The sequence below is a fragment of the Lacerta agilis genome, chromosome 2 (genome assembly GCF_009819535.1).
Source record: "Lacerta agilis isolate rLacAgi1 chromosome 2, rLacAgi1.pri, whole genome shotgun sequence".
Lineage (NCBI taxonomy): Eukaryota > Metazoa > Chordata > Lepidosauria > Squamata > Lacertidae > Lacerta > Lacerta agilis.
This window is the reverse complement of record NC_046313.1, coordinates 10,039,405-10,062,027: the sequence shown is the minus strand read 5'-3', so window position 1 is coordinate 10,062,027 and position 22,623 is coordinate 10,039,405. Positions and strand designations below refer to the sequence as shown.

Sequence of the window (22,623 nt, the reverse complement as noted above, 5' to 3'; positions counted from 1 at the left end):
TGTTTTATGACCTTGACTTATTGTGGTCACCTGGATAATATTTAAATCAACGTTATGGTCTCTCACTTATATTAAACCCGCTAGGATACTCTCCTGAAAGCCTTAAAAGGATGAGTCCTGGGGAAAAAAATACTCTGCATAGAGAAATAGAAGAGGGGGGGGGAGCGTGCTTCTTTTGGTAGTGGTGGTGGGGGTCACTTTGAAAAATACCCAGTTCTACACGGTTCTAAGAAATTTATTTGGCTCCATAAAGGAAGATACATGCAAAGGATACCACATACAGAATATATTTAAATAACAGTCACAAAAGGAAAAAAACCCCAGACGTCCCCCCATTATAAGATATCAATACTGCTTTATTATTTTCTTTTCTTAAATATAATGGTCGATAGTACCACCTCATAGGAAGGAGACTGCATTACTACACAATGTGAGCATGTTCTCACTGCCACTTCCATGTACAGACACATAATGCAATTCATTTTAGCCATTATCTTTATTATACAATAGGCAGGCTACACCTAGGATATGAAAAGCAAACTTTCAGACGCACCTAGTCCCCTAAACATAAAAAGGCAATAGAAATAGGTCCTTCAGTGTTTCCCCTTTTCCTTCCCTTTGTGCTGCTCGTGAATAACTTAAACATCTTAGAAGCTGTTTTTTTTAAAGCAACCGCCTTACTCTTTATTTTACATAGAAACATTGATGCAATATATATATATTCTCATGCTTATACCGATGGATGCGCCTTCGCTCTACAGACTGTAAATACCCAAATCATAGAACTGCACACTAGCCTGAGGTCTTGATTATTATTATTATTATCATTATCATTATTATTTTCTATCTCTCTCTCTCTCTCTTTCTCCCCCTCCTCCCATACGCATTGCATTTATACCCAGGGAAAAAATTAAAAAAGAATACTGCACAAGATTTGTAACGATTCCCACCCCTGTCCTTTCCCTTTATTGAACACTTTCAAGTGAAATTAAAATTGGAAGTCAGTTCGCGAATTCGATTCTCTCTGTTCATTTTCTTGAGTTTCATCCTGCGGTTCTGAAACCAGATTTTGACTTGTCTGTCTGTTAGATTAATACTCTTGCTAATCTCCAGGCGGCGCTCACGGGTCAAGTACATATTGAATAAGAATTCTTTCTCCAGTTCCAACGTCTGGTGTTTAGTGTAAGGACATCTTTTCTTTCTTCCGCTCTTTGCTGTCAGCCAATTTCCTGTAGTGTTTTCTGCCTTTATATCCTCTGTTAAAAATAATATTATTAAATAAGTATCTGTGGAATAGCAAAGAGAGTTTCCTAGGCTTAAGACTGCATTTTTTTTTAAATAGAAAAAGCAATGACAAAAAGAGCATCTTCTTTTAGTAATACAGTAATCTATACTCAAATAAATGTCTCTGTCTCCCTTGTTTATTATTTACAGATGTTAGCATTCTAATTAAACCATCGCTTCAAGCTAACGAAACCCAATGTCTCTCAAAAAGGAGTGGATTAAGCCTCCCATTCACAATATTCACCTGAGCGTCAGATGCATAACACCAGATCTTAACTAACACAACGCCAGATCTTAACTTATGGTTTGAAAAACTATGCATAGTTCACGTAAGGTATACCCTTAGTGATGCACAAATGGCGTTGAGGCTGTTTGCACTCTTCTCGGGCGTAGAGTTTTTCCACGTGTCAAACATGTCAACAGGATATAATTTTCTGAAATTATTCCTGCACCTTGAGCACGCCATGAAGGCTCCCCCCACCTCTTTTTTCTTTTCTTTTCTATTTTGAAAACCCACAGTAGCACTTTTATAATTGCTCGAGCTAGCTGTAGCGCTTATGCCACAACACTACGCAAACTCAACCCTTGACTCGAAATGCACCAGCTTATATTTAAAACGAGGCAAAACACCATTCTGAAAATTACATTACGGGGAGAATTTTCTGTTTGTGTGTTTGTTTAACTGGCTGTGGGTGTTTTGTGGGTCCTCGCCCTACCCACCAATGGACTAGACTCAATTTTTCTTTGACCGTTAAGGCTCTGTGAAATGCATCATTTTATTATTGGCAAAAGAATAACTTCCCACACTTAAAACAAAAACGAAACCTACACTTGTTTGTTTTCCACCCCAAAATACTGTACTGACGTTCTCCTAGTAACCCTCATGCAGGCACATACAATTTCCATAGAGGCAGCCATTGCAACACACTCCAGACGCGCATACACATACATAAACACCTCGGATTTGAATTTGGGTATGCTGGAATGTTGGCAGTAGTGACACTCTAACATTTATCCAAGGTGTGAGTGTGTGAATGGAGGGGAGGTGTTTTGCAATTATAGCAGCCTACGGGTCTAATTTTTTTCCCTTTCTTCATTTGTGTGTGTGCCAGATTCACACAATCACTTACTTGGAATTCTGGTCAGAACCTTGAAAGGCAAATAACCTTTCCCCCCAAAAAGACAACAACACGAAGAAGCAAACCCAAGTTGTGGTTGCGTTGCAATACATCTCACACATTCGCCACCACTGCCATTGAACCCTGCAAATTCCTTCGAAAGCTTTCCATTTTTCTAAGCTCTAAAACTCACATTTCCGTATCCCGGCTTGGGCAGGGCTCATGAAACATAAGCGGAAATTAACAGACCATTTCCAACAAAAGAAAGGGTGAAGACTTTAATAATAAATAATAATAATAATAATAATAATAATAATAATAATAATAATAATAATAATATCCATATCTAAATGGCACAGTATGAAATACTGTATTCAGTGGCAAACCTTTCGTTCCTTCCCGCCGGGGGGAAAAATAGGAAAGGGAAGTTTGAAAATCTAGGCGGGACATTTCGCAGACAAATCATCATGAAAGGAAAAAAATATTTTATTCTAGCGCTTCTCTCATTCCAAATCAAAACGCCAATCATGTTTATTTATTTTTGCTAATTTGACTTACACGGAAAATATAGGACTTCCGTAGCAAAGAAAACACCTTTGGCTGATACCTTTTGTAGCGATTTCCCTCCCATAACCTTGACTTTGCAATTTTTCTCTCCCTTCTCTAAGGCAGTTGAACTGGCGGATTAAAATAATTCATTCCTCGGTACCCCGAAAAGGAACGTGTGGGGATATATATATATATATATATATATATATATATATATATATATATGAATGAAATACTATATCAGGTGAGAGAAACAATAAGGGGTAGAAAGCCTGCTTCCTTTTGTGGTACCCCAGCAGGCAATGTGCGTATGCATATGTATTGATGAAGGCATACATACGTGCATACATATGTATGTACCACAGGTATCCATGTATGTGTCGTATGCACGTGCTTACACGGGGCTACATATAACCCGACAATAAATCTCTCTTCTGCTTGTTTTCTAAGCATATTCCCCAATGCTTAGGCTCTGAGAGGATTTGAATCCGCACAGCAAAGCCAAACTCATAAAAGGCGTTGTTCTTATCTGAAACCGCTCCCAGTTGCATTTTTGGTCTACACACATTTCATTCCCTTTTTACGGCAGAAGACGTTTATGTGCCCCCTCTTTCTTTCATCTTTCTTTCTACTTAAACAAATACTTAGATCCCCCTCTTTTCCAAATGGATCTAATAAAAGCCAGACAGATCTTCGCCTTCAGGATTGTTTATTTTAAACGCACAAACCACCACCAATGTAACACACCTCATCATAACTGGAAGGCTCATTTTCCTAGAATACCTAAACTTGAAACAGATGCTCCACGCACGTAAATGCTGGGGATGAGGTGGGGGAAGCTGTTTTCTGTACAAACAAGACTCTAGATGCCGGGAACGGCGGTTATCAATGAGGAATGCAGCAATGATAATGAAACTCAACAATCAAGTCCACTCTGAAGTGCTTGGCAAACCATCTCTACTGCCCATCTCTCTCCCTCACCCCCCCAGTCCCGCCGCACCTTTAACAAGCAACCCAGACTTCGCAAGTAAAGAGAAATAGATAGCAAATTGTTACCCAGGGGGAAAGAGGAAAGAAAGACGGTGGGAGAACCAGAAGCATCAGCCACGAAGAAAAGAAAAGGAGGGGAAAACACACACACACATTTCTAGCGGAAATAGCCTTGGTAGAATTTCCTGCAAGCCCCAAAAGGCATTCGTCTATACTAAGATTATTTCACAAGCTCCCTACCACAGACTTATCAACTTAGCAAATATAAAAACCACGACGTTGCTCGCAACTTCACCCTGAGTACGCACCCCCCCCCAAAACACATTCCTCTCCAAAGGAAGGAAGAAAACACAAACACACACACACACAGCAACATGGACTTCTAATGCTTTTTTGCATTTGCACTCATTTAAATGCTTCATTCTCAACTCTGTTTATTTCGGTTGTCGTTGTTTTTGTTATTTATTATATTATTATTATTATTATTATTATTATTATTATTATTATTATTATTATACTCTTATTTAGGAAAGTGAGCAGAAAGCGTAAGCTGTTTAGAAAGGACTGCATTAAAAAGGGCAGAGAGAAAAGTTAACGCATCTAATGAGCCACAATGCCAGGGCCATTGCTTTCTTAATAATAATAATAACAACAACAACAACAGAACTAACAACTTTCACGATAAATATTGTAATTTTAAAGTCTGCTGCCTAAGGTGCAGAAGAGTCCCCTTACCTTTTGCTTCGTTGTCAGAATTGTCAGTGCTGGTGTCTGTGCATTTATTCATGTCCTTCTCAGTTTCCGACGAACTGATTTTGGCAGCGGGGAGACTTTTTTCCGTTTTAATTTCGTTGGCGGACGTGTTCTGAGGGTTATCAGACTTTGTGTTGTCAGGGAAGCTGACTTTAGCTCCTGGTTGGGACAGTGGTGGCGGTGGTGGTTGCTGCTGCTGCTGCTGCTGTGGTTGCTGTGGTGGTGGAGGGGGTGGAGGTGGAGGTGGTTGTGGTGGTGGTTGTGGTGGTTGTTCAAGATGCTCACTCCTTTGGCTGAGGCTCGCCCTGGGTTCAAAACTTGCCTCAAACTCGCTTGGGTTGCTGCAGTTTGACGCCTTTTCCATGGAGGGATAACCTTGGCTGGCTCGGTAGTAGCTGGGCACGGGGACTTCATGGTCATTTAGGCAAGGTTCAGGCATCTGATTGGGGTAGAGGGTCGCCTCAGCGGCGTTTTTGGCTCTTTTGTCAGCATTGTACATACAGCAAGCATTTTCTTCCTTGACATTGGTTGGGAAAGAGCAGGAGGGGAGTTGTCTCGCAACAGGTTGTTCGATTCGGTAAGTATTTTTGGGGTCACACCAGGTGTCTAGCTGAGAAAGGTAAGATGGATAGGTGTTGAGAGACAGGCTGGCGTTATTCACCTCGTCTCTTTTGGAAAGAGACGGGATAATTCCACAGTTCCTCATCATTCCACAGTTGAAGTCGTTCCCAGATTGCATATACATTCCTTGGTTAGAGGAATAATTCTCCCCTCTGCAGGTACCGGCTAACGAGTCCATCAAAAACGAGTTAGAAGTCACATTGTTGGGACATGACATTTTCAGAGAGGGATTTTAAAGAGGAATACTACAGCCAGGGGCTGACATCTTTTTTTTAGGGAAAAATATCAGCACCATAATTATCCACGCATTGGTCCCAACCACGTGACTGTCAGGCCAATGAGGATTGAAAATGGCCTTGATGATTCAGACGCCGGTGACGTCACCGGGGTCAAGTTGTTGAGAGAGGAGAAAACCAGCGTGGAGCAACAGCGACATCTATCAGTTTCTGAAGGGTAGAGAACCCAAGACCTTCACGTTGAACAAAGGAGAGAGACCCCCTTTTCCTCCAGTTTGTTTACCAATGAACGAACGCGTGTCTACAGCAGAGTGGGGGGGAAATAAAGGAAGCGAACGCGTAAATAGAAGCAAAGTCAAATTCAAATTAAAAGGTCAGCAAAAAAAACCCACCTTCATCTCCTACTCTTTTCTTTCATTCTTACCCTTTCTTTTTCTCGCCTAACCTCTTAAGATAAGTCTAATTTCTTGTGGGCAAATAATTAATCAACCCCAAACCCCAAAAGAACTCCCCCGCCATTCCTTCTCCTTATATCGAATTTCTCTTTCTTTTTCGTTCTCTCCCTCTTTCTCCCCCCCTCCCCACCCCAATAGCTAAACTTGAAATGCATGAAAACTGTTCCTTCAGACATTTTTTTTTCTTGTTTCAGAACTGCTTTGGTTGATTCATTTTAATTTGGAAAACAAGCAAACAAACCTCTCGATATTGAATGCAATTCCCTAAAGACGTAGGTCAAAGCACCTTGAGAAATCTGAAGCAGTGTCGTTAGGGTCACTTTATATTAAGTTCAGGTGTTTTCTCGCGTGAGGAACCAGCTTAATAATTGAACTGGCGACATTTTAGATTTTGTTTCATGCTAATCGTTCTTTCTAGTCTATTATAAAAATTGTTCTCTCCGTTGGAGTACTTTTGTAAAAAATATTTCCCCTGCAAATACTGAATGAAACGTTCTTCTCCTTTCTAACAACTCCCAAACCCGCAAACTTTCATCATTCCTGCTTTCATTGACTCAGAAGCTCTGCACTGGTTTGTTAATAAACTTCCCAAAATGGCATCAAAATAAATATATCAATGGGAGAGAGCACAGAAGTATCCTCTACTCTTAGGGTAAGAAGTCTGGACATCCCCCAACCCTCTTCAGGAAATTGCGACAATTAAATAGAATGAAATTTTAAATTATTGGATATTTTAGGGGTGCTTTATTGAGCAGAAAGGTTGTCCGATGAAACACGGTGTTTTGTTTTTTTTACCTTATTTTCATTGATTACACTCCAAGCAAATATCTGTGTGTGTTTATTTCTTCTTAGTTCTTCTTTCCCTACTCCAGTCTCGTTCAGTCTTTATGATCCTGACTTCCCTCTCCTTCTCGCTTTCTCTCTCTCTTTTAACTTAACGATCTCAGAATAATAACTGGTATTACAGATATAAAGATATGTTGAACGAGGTGCTTTCATTGTGCTGTTTCCTTTATTAGACGTTTTCTAAACAGGGTAGCAATTAAGCCAAATTATTATTTAGTGTATATCAAATTGACTACACTGTTAGAATCCCGCTTTGACAATGATGTCTATAGTTTTGGGTGTGGGTGTGGGTGTTTTTTTTTTTTAAGGAATCTGACGATTTGTGGCTAAATCCATGAAAAACAGAGGAATAGTACCAGACAATGAGAATATTAATACTACCAATACTTAATAATGGCAGCTGGAACAGTATTAGCTAAACGGCGGGAATCTCAAGATCATTACGACGGATCTGAAACCTTTTTAAGAGTTCATAGTCATTCTCAAGGAGTGGGAGGGAAGTCTTTTCAAACAGATGAGGAAAACGGTGAGGAAAATTGAGCCGGAAAGTTTGGTAGGGTGTGGGGTATGTAAGGAACTTGAGCAATTTCAGTAATGTATATTTTGGTGTTTTTGTTTTAAATGCAGTGCTGGCTACCTGAAGCCATCAGACCTTAACGACAATGTTTTCTACAACAACTGTTTTTACAGTCCCACTCGGCTGTTGCTTCGGAAGGACTTGCAGCCTGCCCGGCCCCCACCTTCAAAACCAGCCCCCTCCACATCTTCAAGGGTGAGAAGTTTTAATATCTTAGGCCAAGGGAAGTCTTAAACCACATCATTCTATTTGTCTCAAACACCCCAACCACCCCCACCCCCGACCGCCCCACAATCCACCTCCACCCCGAAATACAGCCACGCTAAGAGCTTTTTTCCTGCACTTTAAACGCCGTTTGCTTCCTCTGGAAAGCTATTTGGGACTTTATAGCCTCTATTTGTGTTATCTGCATAGGTCTTTTTAAAACAGTTTGATAGAAATCGTTCAGTTTTATGATATCCAACGAAAATTCCACATAATATTTATAAGCAAAGGATAAAACTTTAGCATGGGAACCAATACTTCCTCATTTATAGGTGATGAAATTAAAGACCAATGCAGTTTGGCATTATATGGCTTTTTCCCGTTCTCTCTCTCCACCCCCACCCACCCCTCCCCCACCCTTTCCTTCTTTATTTTTTTGCAGATCATGTGGCTGACTCAATATTTTTAGGCTCTGAAGCCCTACACGTCTTCATATGTGCATTTTGTGGTGGGGGGGAGAGACCAACATTTGACCCCGTTTCCTTCCCTGTGAGTGAAAATGAAAATGTGTTTCCAAGTCTTTTATATCCTTATTTACTGCTGTGCATTCTTGCTGTGTGTTATATTCTCTCTTTCCCTCTCACACACGCACACTAGGAAGCAGGAAGAGGAATTTACAAACCGCACTGTGGTGAAACCTGTCAAATAATTTGATTTTTATCCTCTTCACAGATTCACATACCGCCAAGGAATTTTCAGTGGATGAGATGTTGTGCCCATATCTCTGAAGACAAGATAGAGGGCGTTTTAAATGTGTGCAGATGAGGAAGATAAAATAAAATTATTATTTTTTTGTATGTGTGTGTACACACACACACACACATACATGTGTGTGTATATACGTGTAAGAAAAGCTGGTGGTTTTGACTGCCATTGTTTTCACTGAGGATTATTGACATATTCATACATATGTATTTTAAGGAGCGTAGGTGTCTCGGAAGTCATTTTTTAAAATGTAAAGCCATAGAGTTATTTAATTCCAGGCGTCTCTTGTGGGCTTTGACGGTCAAAGTCTTACCCAAAATAAAACAACAGCCAAAGAGAAGGAGCGAGAGATGGTCATAGTAGATGGAGGGACGTGGAGGAGAAGCCGCTTCATCACAAACAGCGAAATGCATATTTCCTGACATCATTCTAGGTATTTTTCATATCTGGCGGATCTGGCGCTGAAGGAATGCTGGGGAATGTCTCCCGGAGACCGAATATTGTTTAAAGTTAAAAATAATTAGAAGTATGATAAACATGGGTCATTAATGTGAAGGGAAATAAAATCCATCAGCCTAAGTAGAACCCCCGTTGGGAAAAATGCTTTAGTCTAATTGCAGAAAATAAATACCAACAAATGCTATTAAAACTTAAAAAGGAGAAAGCCTGTGTGTGGAATAAAGACCTATAACAGCCTGCTCTGGGTTTTTTACACTCCTTTGGAAATCAGGGTGGAAATGAAACATGCAATGCCCCTTATTTAAAAAAAAAAAAGAATGGGGGTGGGGGAAGAGGGTAAGAAAGATTGGGGTGGGTGGGAGAAATTATACATATGTGGACTTTAAGTTGGGTCACATGTGGAGTGGGGTTCGGCAGTGCCTTGTGGCTACTTCGGTATGATTTCGCGGGAGTAAAAGCCAGGAAGTGATTTTTTTTTAAGTCAAAGAGGAGTAAAAAAATAAATAAATTAGGGGATTTCTTCCTTCCTTTCTTCCCAGTGTCTGGACATATGAGGCAAACTGCAGACGGTCCTGCTATTGTCTTTGGTGTCTGGTTGCTCTTTCTGTGAATGCCAAAGGCAGACAGTTCAGTTGACCCAAAAAAGGGGGGAGAGGAGCCTTGAAACCCGTCTCCCTTTGCTTTCCTAGAGCTTTGCTCTGGGCTGGAGACGGAGGGCACGCGGCTGCGAGGGGCTATGGGGTGGGTGGGAAACCCAAACACGCGCGCACACAGGCGCGCTGCCAGAGCACCACATTTCCCATAAAAATCTAAAGAACCCCCCCCCCCCCAAAAAAAGCAAGCAAGGAAGAAAAAAAGATGCACGTGTCGAATAACTCACGTAAAAGCACATCTCAAACTTGCACATAATATTTTACCTGTTCCCTTTTCCTTCTAATTATTTAACCGTGAGTTATGCGTGGAAAGTGTCTCTTACGTCCATTGTAATTTTTTAACCAACTTCCCCCCCTTAACATTTTTATAGTGAGCATTCATTTTCGCTTCTAAGAAGTATTTGGTGGCAACACTTTAATGATTACCTTAAATTTGTATTTTTTTTTCTCCCCCTGCCTGGTATTATGCCCCGTGTTGTGGAGGAAATAATTCTGATTTATGGCAAAGTACACTAGAGTACAATAACAGTGATGCAAAAATAAAACCCACGCCTTTAGATGTTGGCTTAGAAACTGTAAACTATCACCACAAGAAATCTATCAAACTTTACAATCCCTCTTATACTGCTTCCTTCTTTCGGAGTAACTTAAGTCAAAGAATTATGGAATGATATTATGTTCCTTGAGGTGGTATTGAAAAGTGCTCAAGTTATTTCTACCTCCAACATAGAATCTTCAGTAACCAAAAAGACCGGCCTGAGGTTGACCACCTTTTCTTTGTTTTGGGTGGTGGAGACCAAAGTTGTCCAGAGTTACTTCGTGGTGTTCACACACACCAGTGACAGTATTCAGGCTGCTGCTCCTCTCTCCCCCCCTCTCTTTCTACGTGTTTGTATACCCCCAACGCACACAGAATGCAAAAAGGGGGGGAGTTTAAGCAATGTTAAAGGTTGCATTGGGAACATCAACGTCGCTGGGCCACTGGCCTTCTCCGACAGGCTCTTCTTAACTAAAATCACACACTGAGAAGAGAAGCAATAATATGAATATATTGCCTACTATTTGTTAGCATTTGATTTTTCCTGATACCGTTCCAATTTCAGCTTGAAAGGTGATGTGGGAAAAAAAAAGCTTTAAGTTTGGGGTTTGGGGCTCTGGTCCTGATAGATGAGGGATATCTATCTGACTTATGAATACTTTATTATTGCAAACTACTTCGTGCAATTAGCCTGATAAGTTGACAAAGAAGCAGAGAAAGGCTGAAGGGGTCATATCATTCAAAGCTGCGTTTATTAGGAGAGAAACCATCGTACTATGCCTGGTATTTTCGAAGGATTTTCTGACTTAGTTCTATTATTGCATTAAAGTGTGGTTCAATGGTTTTCAAAAATACGTGCTCATTTACACCGGTGCTACCTCTTTTTCTAAGATTTTTTTTTTTTAAAATACGAATAAAAGAAAGAGTATTTTTTCCCAGGGAAGAGAGCAATGTTCTTAGGGGGGAAGGAAAAAGAAAAACGCACGGAGAGAGAATTTTAGGATACACAGAATTAGTTAATTACCTGTTTTTAAAGCAACCCAAAGACAAACTAACGACAAAAGACCTCAGAAACTGCCTTTCCTCCAATGGCAGTATATAACCGGGCAGGCTATTGCGTAAAGATGTGGAAAAACACATTTCCTGATTATTTCGAAATATGTATTCTTTCCCTAGTTTTGCCCTCGGCTGTTAAAATTTGTTAATAATGATACAGGTGTTGGAATCCTTTCTCCAAAGCGAGAAGCCGTCGGTTCAAATAAAACCTCGGCTATAAGTCCGCCTAAAGTCTGTATCCTGCGTCGCTGTGTTCCGAAGATCTGTGGCAGGACGTGTGGGTGCTATTTCATTCAATTAGTTAACATTTCAGCATAGGTGTTTTCAATAGGAAGTGATAAGTGCTTCATGGAGTTTAGTTATATATGCGCCCACAATATCATATCCTTAGTTGTAATGTTGATATCAGCCGCAGCCGCTGCTCATTTTTTTAAGGTGCAATTTCTGTGGAAAAAAAACTCGATCAGCACAAGGGTATCCAATTATTTTAGCAATCGTTTGAACCGAGACATAAGGTTTACATTAAAAACGTTTGAAAAGAATGGCTGCAGATGGGTCTGTACATGTATTGCTTAGATCGGCTCTTTTAAAATGTTGTCGACTTAATTTTAACCACGTAGAGAAGCATCTTTTTTTTTTTTTTTTTGGTTCTGCTTTCAGTCCATAAACAACATTGATTGTTCATTTTATTATTTTATTTTTCTCCAGAATAAACATACATATATACATTTTTTATTTTTTTTGGTACGGCTCCTATCAACAGCGTGATCAATTTTCATTCGCTGCAGCAGAGATTCGAAAGTCTTCCGAGGCTGCAAACCACATTCTTGTGGTTTCATGTTGTAATTCGGTGGTTATCAAAAGCAGAGAGACCCGCTTAGGTCTAACATATGTTGAACATCCGTACAGTTCGCAACTTTATTAAAAGAGTATAAACGAGGCCTTAATGAGACGCCATTTTAAGGGTGGCTTTTTGTGGAAAAAATATATAAACAAGAATGAAGGTGCATGATAATAATTTGAAAGCCTGATCAATTTTGCTCTCAAAGTAAACTTCAGATTCATATAAGGATAATCAAAATGGGGGGGGATTGAAAGTATGGAATCCATATTAAAAAGAGAGAGAAAATAGGCCTTATCGTAGTCCACCTCCCCTTCATCCAACTTTGTGCCCATCAGATGTGCAAAGAAAGGCAGGAGACAAAATTAATCGTACATTCAATTATGCTTTTGGAGGGGAGGGGAGGGTGGTTGCTCTTAACGACCCACAAGAGTCTCTCGCCCTAGCAAAATGGGGAATCGCGGGGGCATTTTATTTACAGGCAGGCAGGCATGGCTGGTTCTCTTCTTCGGGGGCTCGGAGGTGTCTCCCGCAGAAGTTACTTGCAAGCAGAGCGACGAAAGTCACCCTCTCCCCTCCCCTCCCCGAATCCACAACCAGGCGAAGAAGACCGGCTCAAGGCGATAGGAGCTTCAAGTCCACTTGCCAAAGCCACTGCCCCTTTTCTCTCCTCGACAGGCTTCTCCAGGGTCCATCGAGGCCAAGCTTCCGAGCCCCAATGTCCCAACTCTTTGCGGACCTCCAGTGGTGGTGGAAAGCTTTGCCCAGGGCGAATGGTCTGGCGGCTCTTTGCTGGGTTGCTTAACAGGGTCGCCTTATTTACATGATGCCACCGGCGAGCAGGCTGCACAGTCAAGTTTATGTTGCTCAGCTCCAGGACTCAGAGGAGGAGGAGGAGGAGGAGAGTTCTCTGGGCTGCTGGGACCACTTGCCGAGAGGTGCGTGGGTCTGCATGCCCGTGAACAGCCATGTTCAACATACAAGCTGTAGCCTGCACAAAACACACCAGGCACACGCAGAAATACACCCGGACGCGCGCACATCTCCATCTCCCCCAGCTCTAGTGCCCATTGATGGTTGTGGTGGTTTGGGGGACCAGCTTGCACTTCGCAAACAAACAACAAACAGCAACAATAACAAAACGGGAGAACTTATTTCTTGCACTCCAATTAACATTTAAAAAAAAAACAAAAGAAGTCCTGCGCAGAATCCAATTAAAAAAACTCGCCCCTCACCTTCCTCACTCTGAGCTATATCTCCCAACAATGTCACCTCCTTAGCAGCTTCCAATACGTTAAGGAGGGATTCCAGGCAGGGGGACAGGAAACAGGTTCTCTTAGCTGTGTGTTTGCACGTCACACCAAGAGGTCCTTCGCAATTAGCCTGTGTGCCATTAACGTGGCTTTACACCGAGATCCCCAGCCTATGAGGGAGAGGACCTTATCCTGATGGACCTTCCGAGCGAGAAATAAAGTTGTCTTATTCAAAGCCCCAAATGCGTGCTAGGAATTTAGAGGGAGGAGGAAAAGAAGGAGGGGGGAGAGGGAGGTAGAGAGAGAGAGAGAGAGAGAGAGAGAGAGAGAGAGAGAAGGGGGGGGCACTTGTAAAACTTTTATGCCAAACAAAGTTATAAAAACTTTCCATGCGTTAAGATATCAAAAGGTTTATAACAATAATAAAGCTTGAATGTGTGCTGGTGTGTGTGAGAGAGAGAGGAGAGAGAGAGAGAGAGAGAGAGAGAGAGAGAGAGCTAATATTCTAGCAATATTAAATCGCTGAGCAACTGAAGTAAATATTAAGTACCATAAACACCAGGCTTGATTCGAAATCAGTATTTGTAATGCGTGAGTCTATATATATATTCAAATGGATGTCATATGTGTATGTGTGTGTATGTGTGTGTATCCCACACCCACAAACCCACAACCCACGTATCGCCGCCTGCTGCTGGACTCTTAACTCAGTAGGCGGGAACATTAAAAAAAAAAACCGAAAAAAGAATCTGAGGGCCTTTCTGATTCCGGTTTATTACAAAAGGGTTAAAGGTGATGGACTTGACTCCATTGAAGTTCAAAGACATCATATATTCACATTTTTTGTTGTTGTTCTTGGGGTCTCCTTCGTCTCTCCCCCCCTTAAACACAATGCGACCAACATAACGCTAGCGTATAAAGTACACTTGGCTATTAGGCTATATTGCCGCTAGGATGCCTCGACTTTGAGGAGGGAAGGGAGGCAGAAGTGGCATCTCAAGGCTAAAAAAATTACACCCCTGCTCCTAAATGGTACCCCACTCACTCCCCTAGCTAAATAGTCCCCTTCCAAAAGAAAAAGGAAAAACCCCGAAGAACATTAACGGGTTATCCCTACCTCGCACTGCTGCTTAATACCCTTGTAAAGTCCCACATGGTCTATAAACTTGGATTTTACAACTGGCATTCCATTTTAGCTCGAGAAAACTTTGAACTAGGCCTCCAGTTTCATTGTGTCGCAGCCCCAGCCAAAGACGTGGAAAAGGAGGTGGGATGGGGGGGGGTGGCGGAGAGGAGAGAAGTGGGGGAAAGTTAGGAGTCGGAGCGTGTGTGTGTGTGTGTGTGTGTGCAAAGGGGGGGGGGAGAAACTGGAAGAAAGCTAAGCAAAGACACCCTTATTTGTTTACTATTTACTGCGGAAGTCTTTTTCTATGGCCAGACGGTGGTAATTAAGGAAAAATTAAGCTGTTTAGTGCTGCAGTCTTTATTACAATGTCTAGACTAGTCTCCCCCTTTGTCCAGACAACCGCCGCAGTCACGGGGTATTGACTGGACTTTCTGACCTGGCGATGTGCACCTTATTGCACCTACGTTTTAAGTTTCCCCCTAACCTTGGAAAAGTTTAGAAGTCGCCCCTTAAAGAGAGGCGGGCGCCTTCCCCCCCCCCATCAGAAAGACGCGCCATTTTGTTTCCTCTGACCGTTGGTTGCATCCCCGCGTGTGAGTGGGGTGGATGGTTGTCTCCACTTTTCTCCTAAGGGCTGTTTCGGACCTTCTCTGATCCACCTTGGGTTCCATGGCACCACAAACCAAAGAATCACCCATGACAAGGACATATTTACAGTAGACCTTGAGTGTTTAATCCAAGGAAGAGGGAGGTTATAGGCCCTACATCCGTATTCGCCAGACTCTTCAGGAAACAACCACGCTACCACACTCACGCACCAGGAGGAAGAAGGGAGAAAAACAAATAAATGCAAAATAGAGCATTTTCCATCCCGTGTATGTATACGTCTGTTTATATACAAACACGGACATGCCCCTATTATTATACATTATCTTTTCCCTTCATCTCTTCTAATGAGAAACATTTCTGTTAACATAACCCTTTCAGATAGCATCATGGCGAACTGGAAGATGGATCTATCAAGGAAGCTGAAGTTTCTTTCCTCTCTGCCTCCTCTTTTCTTGCAAACGAAGCACATTTTTGTGGGTTTCCCCACCGCTGACAAATCCAACCGCAAAGGCAACATCAAAGTATTTGCATTGCAAATGGTTGCATTTTAGAAGCAACCCGTGAGGAACTCAACATTGCCTGTGAAGGGGAAATATAATTTTGTTACTGCTTGCCCTTTAAGCTACAGACACCTCCAGACACCAAATGTGAGCAACACGAGGATTCGTCCAGAATGAATTGGTAGATTTAGAGTAGGAGACAGACTGACCATTCAGCATGGTTATATTCTTCAACGCCACACAAAATTTTAAAAATACATTCAACTAGTGAAAGCATCTTCCTGCTCATTGCCTTATGACTGTGAAGAAAATTACATTTATTTAACGGAGAGAGGAGTTGTAAACGTAAAATTGCACTTCTGCCCCTATGTCTGTGAGTTGAACTTGTTTTTGTTTAAGAGAAGGAATTAAGTACTTGACTTTGCATTTGTGCATTGCAAGAGGCAAAAGGGGAGGGGGAGCTTCTTTATGCTTGACATTACGAAAATTTCCGCTTCTTTTGTGTTTGCAATCAGAGATGCGCTCATTAGCAGCCATCCCATTAGTTGTGCTTTTTGAAAAGGAAAAGGAAAACAAAAAAAGCACGTTGCAATATTGCTCATTAACCACCAATTTCAGCATATTGCAATATATTTCTCTTCCAGGGTGGGGTGGGGTGGGGGAAAGAGGGAAAAGAAATAAAAAAATTAACTACATTGGGAAAACAGACAAAGACATCTGGAGCCAAGCACAGAGCTGTATTATTGGGCCAAGAAATTCCTATAAATTTGAATGCAATGATGAAAACAATGAACTCCACAACAAATGTCTAGTTAAACGCAGAAGGTTCATATTAATTTGGCTATATCATATCGCATGCGTATGTGAGCATATATATATATGTGTGTGTGTGTATGTATGCAGGCGTAGGCACACACACAATTTAACCATTTGGCCATAGGAAAGTCCATACCACGTTGACCGCAATGAGTCTTTTAAGAGGGAAATACTAATAAAATGGTCAAATAAAATCATAATGTAGAACAGCTTGAAATGTCTTTATTTGCCACAGAATTTCACAGAGTTTCCCGGGATTCACTTCTTTACATACACAAAGATTTATTTATAATTGTGGTTGTTACTGTTGTTCTTGTTCTTGCTGCTGCAGTTTGGTCTCCCACGTCCAGGAAAGAAAGGGAAAAAAAGCATTTACATACCATTTAAGAGACAGTTATTGCGAATTTATTGTAGTCCATTCCCCATTCCTCCCCCCGCGCCCATCCCCCACCCCTACCCTCTCTCCAGATGCAAAGAGGGGAAGAAAGAAAGAAAGAAATCAAACCTGGGACTGCATAGAATATGAATATATAAAAGATACATGAGGGAAATCAATGGAAATCACATCCCTATAGTGATACCAATTCTTGGACAGGTTATTTAAATTAGATTTCAATGAACAACAGTCCTTGGCATGTACAGCAGTGGAACCCTGATGGAGTGGAGTGCGTGTGCACGGATGAACACGTGTGGGCAGATACACACACACACACACACCTCCACGCACACGCAGACAAAGCCCTCCTCCCAACCGAAGACTTTGGGAGGTGCTTTTGCGTAGATGCATCATCAACTTGCATATCAAAATAAGGAGAAGTAGGTGCATACTGTCGTGAACACAGCAATGTAGTTTCCTCCATCGAACACAGATGACTTAAGTGATGGTGATGATGATGATGATGATGATGATGGTGAACAAAACAAAACAAAACACCGATGATAAAAATAATTCCATTTCTTCAAGGCTAAACGTTAAATTAAAAGTTCACACAGTATTCAAGTCCTTTCAACGTTTAGGTAATCGGGGAAAGTGTATAAACCCTGAACCAGGTCCCAAACATACAAATATAAGGAAGGACGGAGAAGGTTGAAAACTCTGAGGGTTGCTTGAAGACTCCACAGTCAAACCGTGCTTGCAACGTCCCTTCTTCATACACAGAATACTTCAACGAGCAGAGGATTTATTTTTATTTTTTTATTTATATATATATATGTATGTATGTATATATAATATACAAAAGAGGTTCACAATAAGGGATTTCCAGAGAAATACTGCAGGCGGTCTCTGCTTAGTTTTTTTTCTTTCATCCTTCTGTTCTGAAACCAAATTTTAACTTGTCGATCAGTGAGATTCAACATTCTGGACAGCTGCAGCCTTTTTTCTTTGTTTATGTAGACATTGAAGAAAAATTCTCTCTCTAGCTCTCTGATTTGGAATTTCGAATAGGGACATCGCTTCTTTCTTGTGCGGGGGGCACCTTTAGGGGGGAGGGAGGGAGAAAAATACAACCAGGAGGGAGTGAAAATAACTAAGCAAATGACACAACAGAGCCCCAGTAACCCCCCATCACCAAGAGCTCAAATGCATAGCTTCTCTCTCACACGCACACGCATCTGGAAGCACATCCTACGGCCATGTGTAACATCCTAACAGACATGTGTACCACAACACAGCCATGAAGACAGCCTTTCCTGTTTTGAACCCATGATCATTTCCCCCTGTTTTGGGGGGCTTTTCCAAAGGGATTCCTGAGTGCAATAATCAACAATAACTGCTGGGGGAAGGAAGCCGGCGAAGCAGCTGGGAAGCATACACGTCCAAACTGCAAATCTGCCGCCTTTCTTACAGAGTCAGCAGGAGCAACGTTAGAAGTATGAGGGCTAAGTTTTTGATTATCGGGAACGCCACCCTCCAAATACATTCAGCACACACATACACACAGAGAGAATCAAAGCAACATATCTGAGCAGTCAAAAATGGGAAGCAATGTGTTCCCCAAGGCAGCAAACATAATTGCAAATACTGTACAACGTGTGCGCGCGCCTGGGTGTGTGTGTGTGTGTGTGTCTGTGTGTAAGTTCATGCAGGACTTAGCGTTCCATTCATCTATGAATGAAAAAATAAATAAACATCCATTGTGCATTTGCTTGATCAGTTGCTTCGATTTAGGGTTGTTGTTGTTGCTTTAAAAATGAAAATAAACCCACTTATATATGAATATCTAACAGCATCTGAGTATATTAAAATATACTTAAAGTTTGTGTGTGTGAAACACATTTAATAGCAAAATAAACGTTGTCTATTTGATAAGAAATCACCCAAGGAACTACGCCTAAGCAATGCAATTTGCAACAACAAGAGCAAGAACAACAACACAGGATGCAATGAGGACGTGAAAACGTTGCATTCCCTTTTCCCACATTCATAGCAATATAGATATATATTTGAATTTCTGCATGCATTTTCAATAGGGGGAAAAAATAACACCACCCGCCGCCCCCCCCCCGCTCGCTCGCGTGCATCTCTCAGTGCCTCCTCGCGAGGACAGGAAGCAAGAGCAGTGTTCTGCCCAATTGCCTTTTACCCTCAGAAGCCCGGGACCAAATCCTTTTAAAATGCTCATGTAAGTTCATGATCAAAGTTAATATTTGTCACCATGGTGTGCTTTTAAAATTTCACAGACTCTGAGATACTGTGTCTGCGCCTAACATCTCCATTTTTCTCAAAGAGCCTTTCCCATCGTAAAAATTCTTCTCGTTGCAAGAAAGAGCTTTGTAGGTTATAATAAAATCCTTTGAATGCTTATAAAACTCCACATAAAATTTGACCGACAAAACAGCGGGCTAGTCCCTTAACCTTTCCATTTACTGCTTTCTCTACCTACTCGAGTTGCTGGTTTTGCTCCCTTCCTTGTTGACAGAGGAGGACGAAGCTGAAGAGCCCGGGTTGGTGTTTTCTTCCTCGTCTTCCGGGTCTACGCCTTGGTCGCCGCGGGATGACAGCGCGGTGGGCTGGGAGTCGGTCTCCAGCTTGCTCTCGGTCTTCTGCAAACAGGTCTCGGGCGGGTTCTCGGTGGAGCAATAGGCGTTTTCGAAGAACCGGTCGAAGCCTTGCGGGAGGACACTGTTTTTGTTCATGCTGGAGTAGAAGCCCGTGGACGCCGGGTGGTTGGAGCTGGGGTGGTGGTGGTGGCTGTACACGCTTTCGTTTTTCATTAGCATTTCGGTCATGGTGGAAGGCGGGAGGCAATCCCTGTGCATCAGATCTTCGGCGGAATAACACGAGGCGTAATTGCTTCTATGGTGCCATTTATTCGAGGGGTCTAGCCCGTAGGAGACCTCTCGCACTGGCTGCACTTGAGAGAGGTTAGTGGAATAAGGGTAGGAGATTTGGCGAGAGGGGGCCTGTGGCAAGAAAGATGACACAGTTGAAAATTCTGGGACGTAATAGGTGCAGCTGGGGAGGTAGAGATTGGAAGCGCAACCTGCTCTCTCTCCAAAGTCAGCACTCCGCTCTTTGCGCGACTGGGAGCAGAAGTTTCCTAGGTTCACTGAGTTAAACATCTTTCTCCTTTTCTTGCTCCTATAGATAGATGTTTTGGATCCGATGTGCAGAGGGGGAAAAATTTGGGAAGGCGAGATGACGCGCTATCCGTCTTAGTCGCTCTCTCCAGGACACGTGATCCAAAGTAGATATTGTCATATATCAGTTTGGAGCACTTAGAAGCGTAGGAGTGGTTCACTTAGGTAAGATCTCAGAGGTTCAAACGATTGGTTTTCAAACACCGCAGAAACATTATGAAAATCAATCGCAGATTTGTATTCATTTTCTTCCAGGCACACCCCTTGTAAGCATTCAAAGCAGATAGCGAGGGGATGGTTGGTGAAGTTCTCTCTCTCTCTCTCTCTCTCTCTCTCTCTCTCTCTCTCTCTCTCTCTCTCTCTCTCTCCTATTTGGATTTTGCTTTCAGTTGTTCAGGAGGATTCAGATATGGGGTTGGGTGGGGGTAGCTCAGGGGTGGAGGAGGCGAGGGAGGGTCTAAAGGATGTGTTAACTGTAATTTTTCCTCTCTTACTTTTTTTTTAGGCGGTTCTTTCCATGCAAGTCACATTTTAGGCATGATCAGACATATTCTTTTATTTCCCCTTTTCTTCTTTTCTTCTCTGTCTTCTTTTCTTTTCTTTTCTTTAAAAAAATGTGGATTCAACTGTTAGAAGCCCAGGGGACTGGATAAAGATTCTTCAGTAAGTTTTCAAACATTTATCAAGATCTTGCTCCAGGAGTCCGGGGCACATCTCCATAGAGTGGGTGTGAGTGGGAACTTTGGAACAGATAGGTATATAGGGGAGCAACCATAGGCTACATAGATGCCTATGTATGGATCTCAGGTATGCATAAGGACACCTAATCTGTCAAAGAGAATGCACACCTCCTGCAGCGTATCCCAAATATGCGAGGAGCAGAATAAACTTCGAAACTTTTCTAGGGATTTAAGCCCGAACCTAAACCCTCTGAGGCGTGGGCTTAATGACTTCAGAGTATTGGAATTAGGGAGAATATATCAGGACATAGGGCCAATAAATATTCGAGAGCCCCCTTTAACGTTTGGTTAAATATTTATTATGTAAGAGTGGTATATTGAATATTTAATGCAGCTGTTTATTGTCAATCAATGTATGTTCACGGTGCCTTGCGACCTTTATTCTGCCAGCGAAAGAAAAGGCAGGGGGGGGGGTTTCACTGAAAAAAATAAATAAACAGGATTCTTATTAAAGTCATTTGTCCTTGTATTTGGTGCTCTCACCGCCCACCTTGTAATTCCCTCAGATTTTTAAAGCTGGAAGTAGGAATATTTGTAAAAGGTGTCTTGTAGAACATTCCTCCTGACTTTCAGACAATTTTTAACCTAAAGTGTCTTCTTTCAGTCATGATCCAGAAAGCCATGCTATAAAGGCGTTTAGAGAATATTGACAGCTGATAGAGGCTGCTGGCATATCCAGTAAAGTCCCCCTAAACAAAGGATGCGTGCTTAAAACTCTTCTGTCTTTCAGATGATCACACAGGCTCATCAAATAGATTTTGCGCCAGAATTGACAACTTTTTCATTTGTTTTGTTTTTTAAATTTAAAAAAGGTCCTGTGATTGATCTGCAAATAAATAAATAAAAATGTTTAGTTTCCACCTGATGCAAAATATCTCCAATGTTTTGTTGTCTTTTTGCTCTCATCTCTGCCTTTATTTCTGTCTTTAATTCACTTTTCTCTCTTCAAAGAAGTGTGTGTGCTTGCTTGCGTGCGTGTGTGTGTGTGTGTAGGACCCAAAAACTTTGCTTTGTTTACATAGAATCCTCTCGCCTTAATCTCCATCGCTGGCTCCAGTTTTGGACAGTTTAAAAGCCTCATAACAAAATTCACACAGCATCAGGAGGGCAAAATGACTTTACTAGTGATATCCTGTCAATTCGTGTTGCAGTAAATTAAACTCTCAGGAACAAATAACAAAGTCCAGGAACATGGCGGGTTGGTATATATATAACAATATGTGGGAACCGAGGGGTTGTTTTTTAACGCTATGATTTTTGTGGTTGTGAAGCTTTTCCTTTGGGTAAGCCTTGAACAAATCCTTAAAGAAGAAGAGAAATCTAGCAACTTGTGATACAAAAGGTGACGCTCTGCGATGACCTCATTTGCCCCATAATTCATTTTAATTCGGGAGGCTCTTTTTGCTTTTAAAACCACCAGGTAGAGTTTAGTCAGCAGGTAGAACAGATACCTAAGCAGTCTGGCAGCGACGAAGACGCCCCAGGATAGGAAGGGACATCTGCTGAAACCAAAAAGGGAAGATGAGATTAATGAACAGAATGACTGAAACAAAAAAAAATGCTTTTTGGTCACGGAGAGGAAACTGACTATACCGGACAGGAGATCAAAATCTATAAAGGTCGTGTGTGACTCGGGACTGAAGGATACCCTTAAAAACCACAGTGGGACTTTTATAGGGTGGGTTTGTTTCGAATCCAGAGTCTTTATTAAGTGATCCTACAGACAAAACCTAAACAAAACATGGCGGCTCTCTCTCTCTCTCTCTCTCTCTCTCTCTCTCTCTCTCTCTCTCTCTCTCTCTCTCTCTCTCTCTCTCTCGTGAAGCCCTCTGATCAACCTGTCCTTTTAAGTTCATAAGCCTACGGGCGACGTTCTTCAGTTTTGACTGTTCTGCGTCTTTGGACGCAGGATGCCTCCCCCGCAGAGGTTTCAGATAAACGCGCTTCCAGGTTCCAAGCCATTCTGAGCTCCTCACCAAATACACACCTCCGCGCGTGGGGAAGAAAAGATGGGTGCGTGTTGTGTGTGAGAGAAGGGGGACAGGAATAGTG

General features: G+C 41.9%; 2 protein-coding genes and 2 long non-coding RNA genes across 5 annotated transcripts; 2 read left to right on the top strand and 2 right to left on the bottom strand.

The window, feature by feature from the left end:
• Positions 1-219: 219 nt before the first annotated feature.
• HOXC10 (homeobox C10) lies at positions 220-13,383 on the bottom strand. Its single transcript, XM_033138530.1, has 3 exons — positions 13,181-13,383; positions 4,677-5,852; positions 220-1,256 (listed from the first exon to the last, which is right to left on the bottom strand). Exons 2-3 carry the CDS (start codon positions 5,530-5,532, stop codon positions 979-981), a joined length of 1,134 nt encoding a protein of 377 aa, XP_032994421.1. The 5' UTR covers positions 5,533-5,852; positions 13,181-13,383; the 3' UTR covers positions 220-978.
• Positions 5,822-8,475, top strand: LOC117040650. Its single transcript, XR_004425887.1, has 4 exons — positions 5,822-5,924; positions 7,480-7,624; positions 8,076-8,182; positions 8,366-8,475. It is a non-coding gene; the product is annotated as an uncharacterized LOC117040650 (long non-coding RNA).
• Positions 13,384-16,701: 3,318 nt separating the features above from the next.
• HOXC11 (homeobox C11) lies at positions 16,702-19,854 on the bottom strand. Its single transcript, XM_033138528.1, has 2 exons — positions 19,135-19,854; positions 16,702-17,727 (listed from the first exon to the last, which is right to left on the bottom strand). Exons 1-2 carry the CDS (start codon positions 19,811-19,813, stop codon positions 17,495-17,497), a joined length of 912 nt encoding a protein of 303 aa, XP_032994419.1. The 5' UTR covers positions 19,814-19,854; the 3' UTR covers positions 16,702-17,494.
• LOC117040641 lies at positions 19,219-21,296 on the top strand. 2 transcript variants are annotated; one of them, XR_004425883.1, is made up of 4 exons: positions 19,219-19,304; positions 19,839-19,996; positions 20,465-20,494; positions 21,176-21,296. It is a non-coding gene; the product is annotated as an uncharacterized LOC117040641 (long non-coding RNA). The 2 variants fall into 2 exon arrangements; XR_004425882.1 differs by lacking the exons at positions 20,465-20,494; positions 21,176-21,296 and adding an exon at positions 20,337-20,432.
• Positions 21,297-22,623: the final 1,327 nt, after the last annotated feature.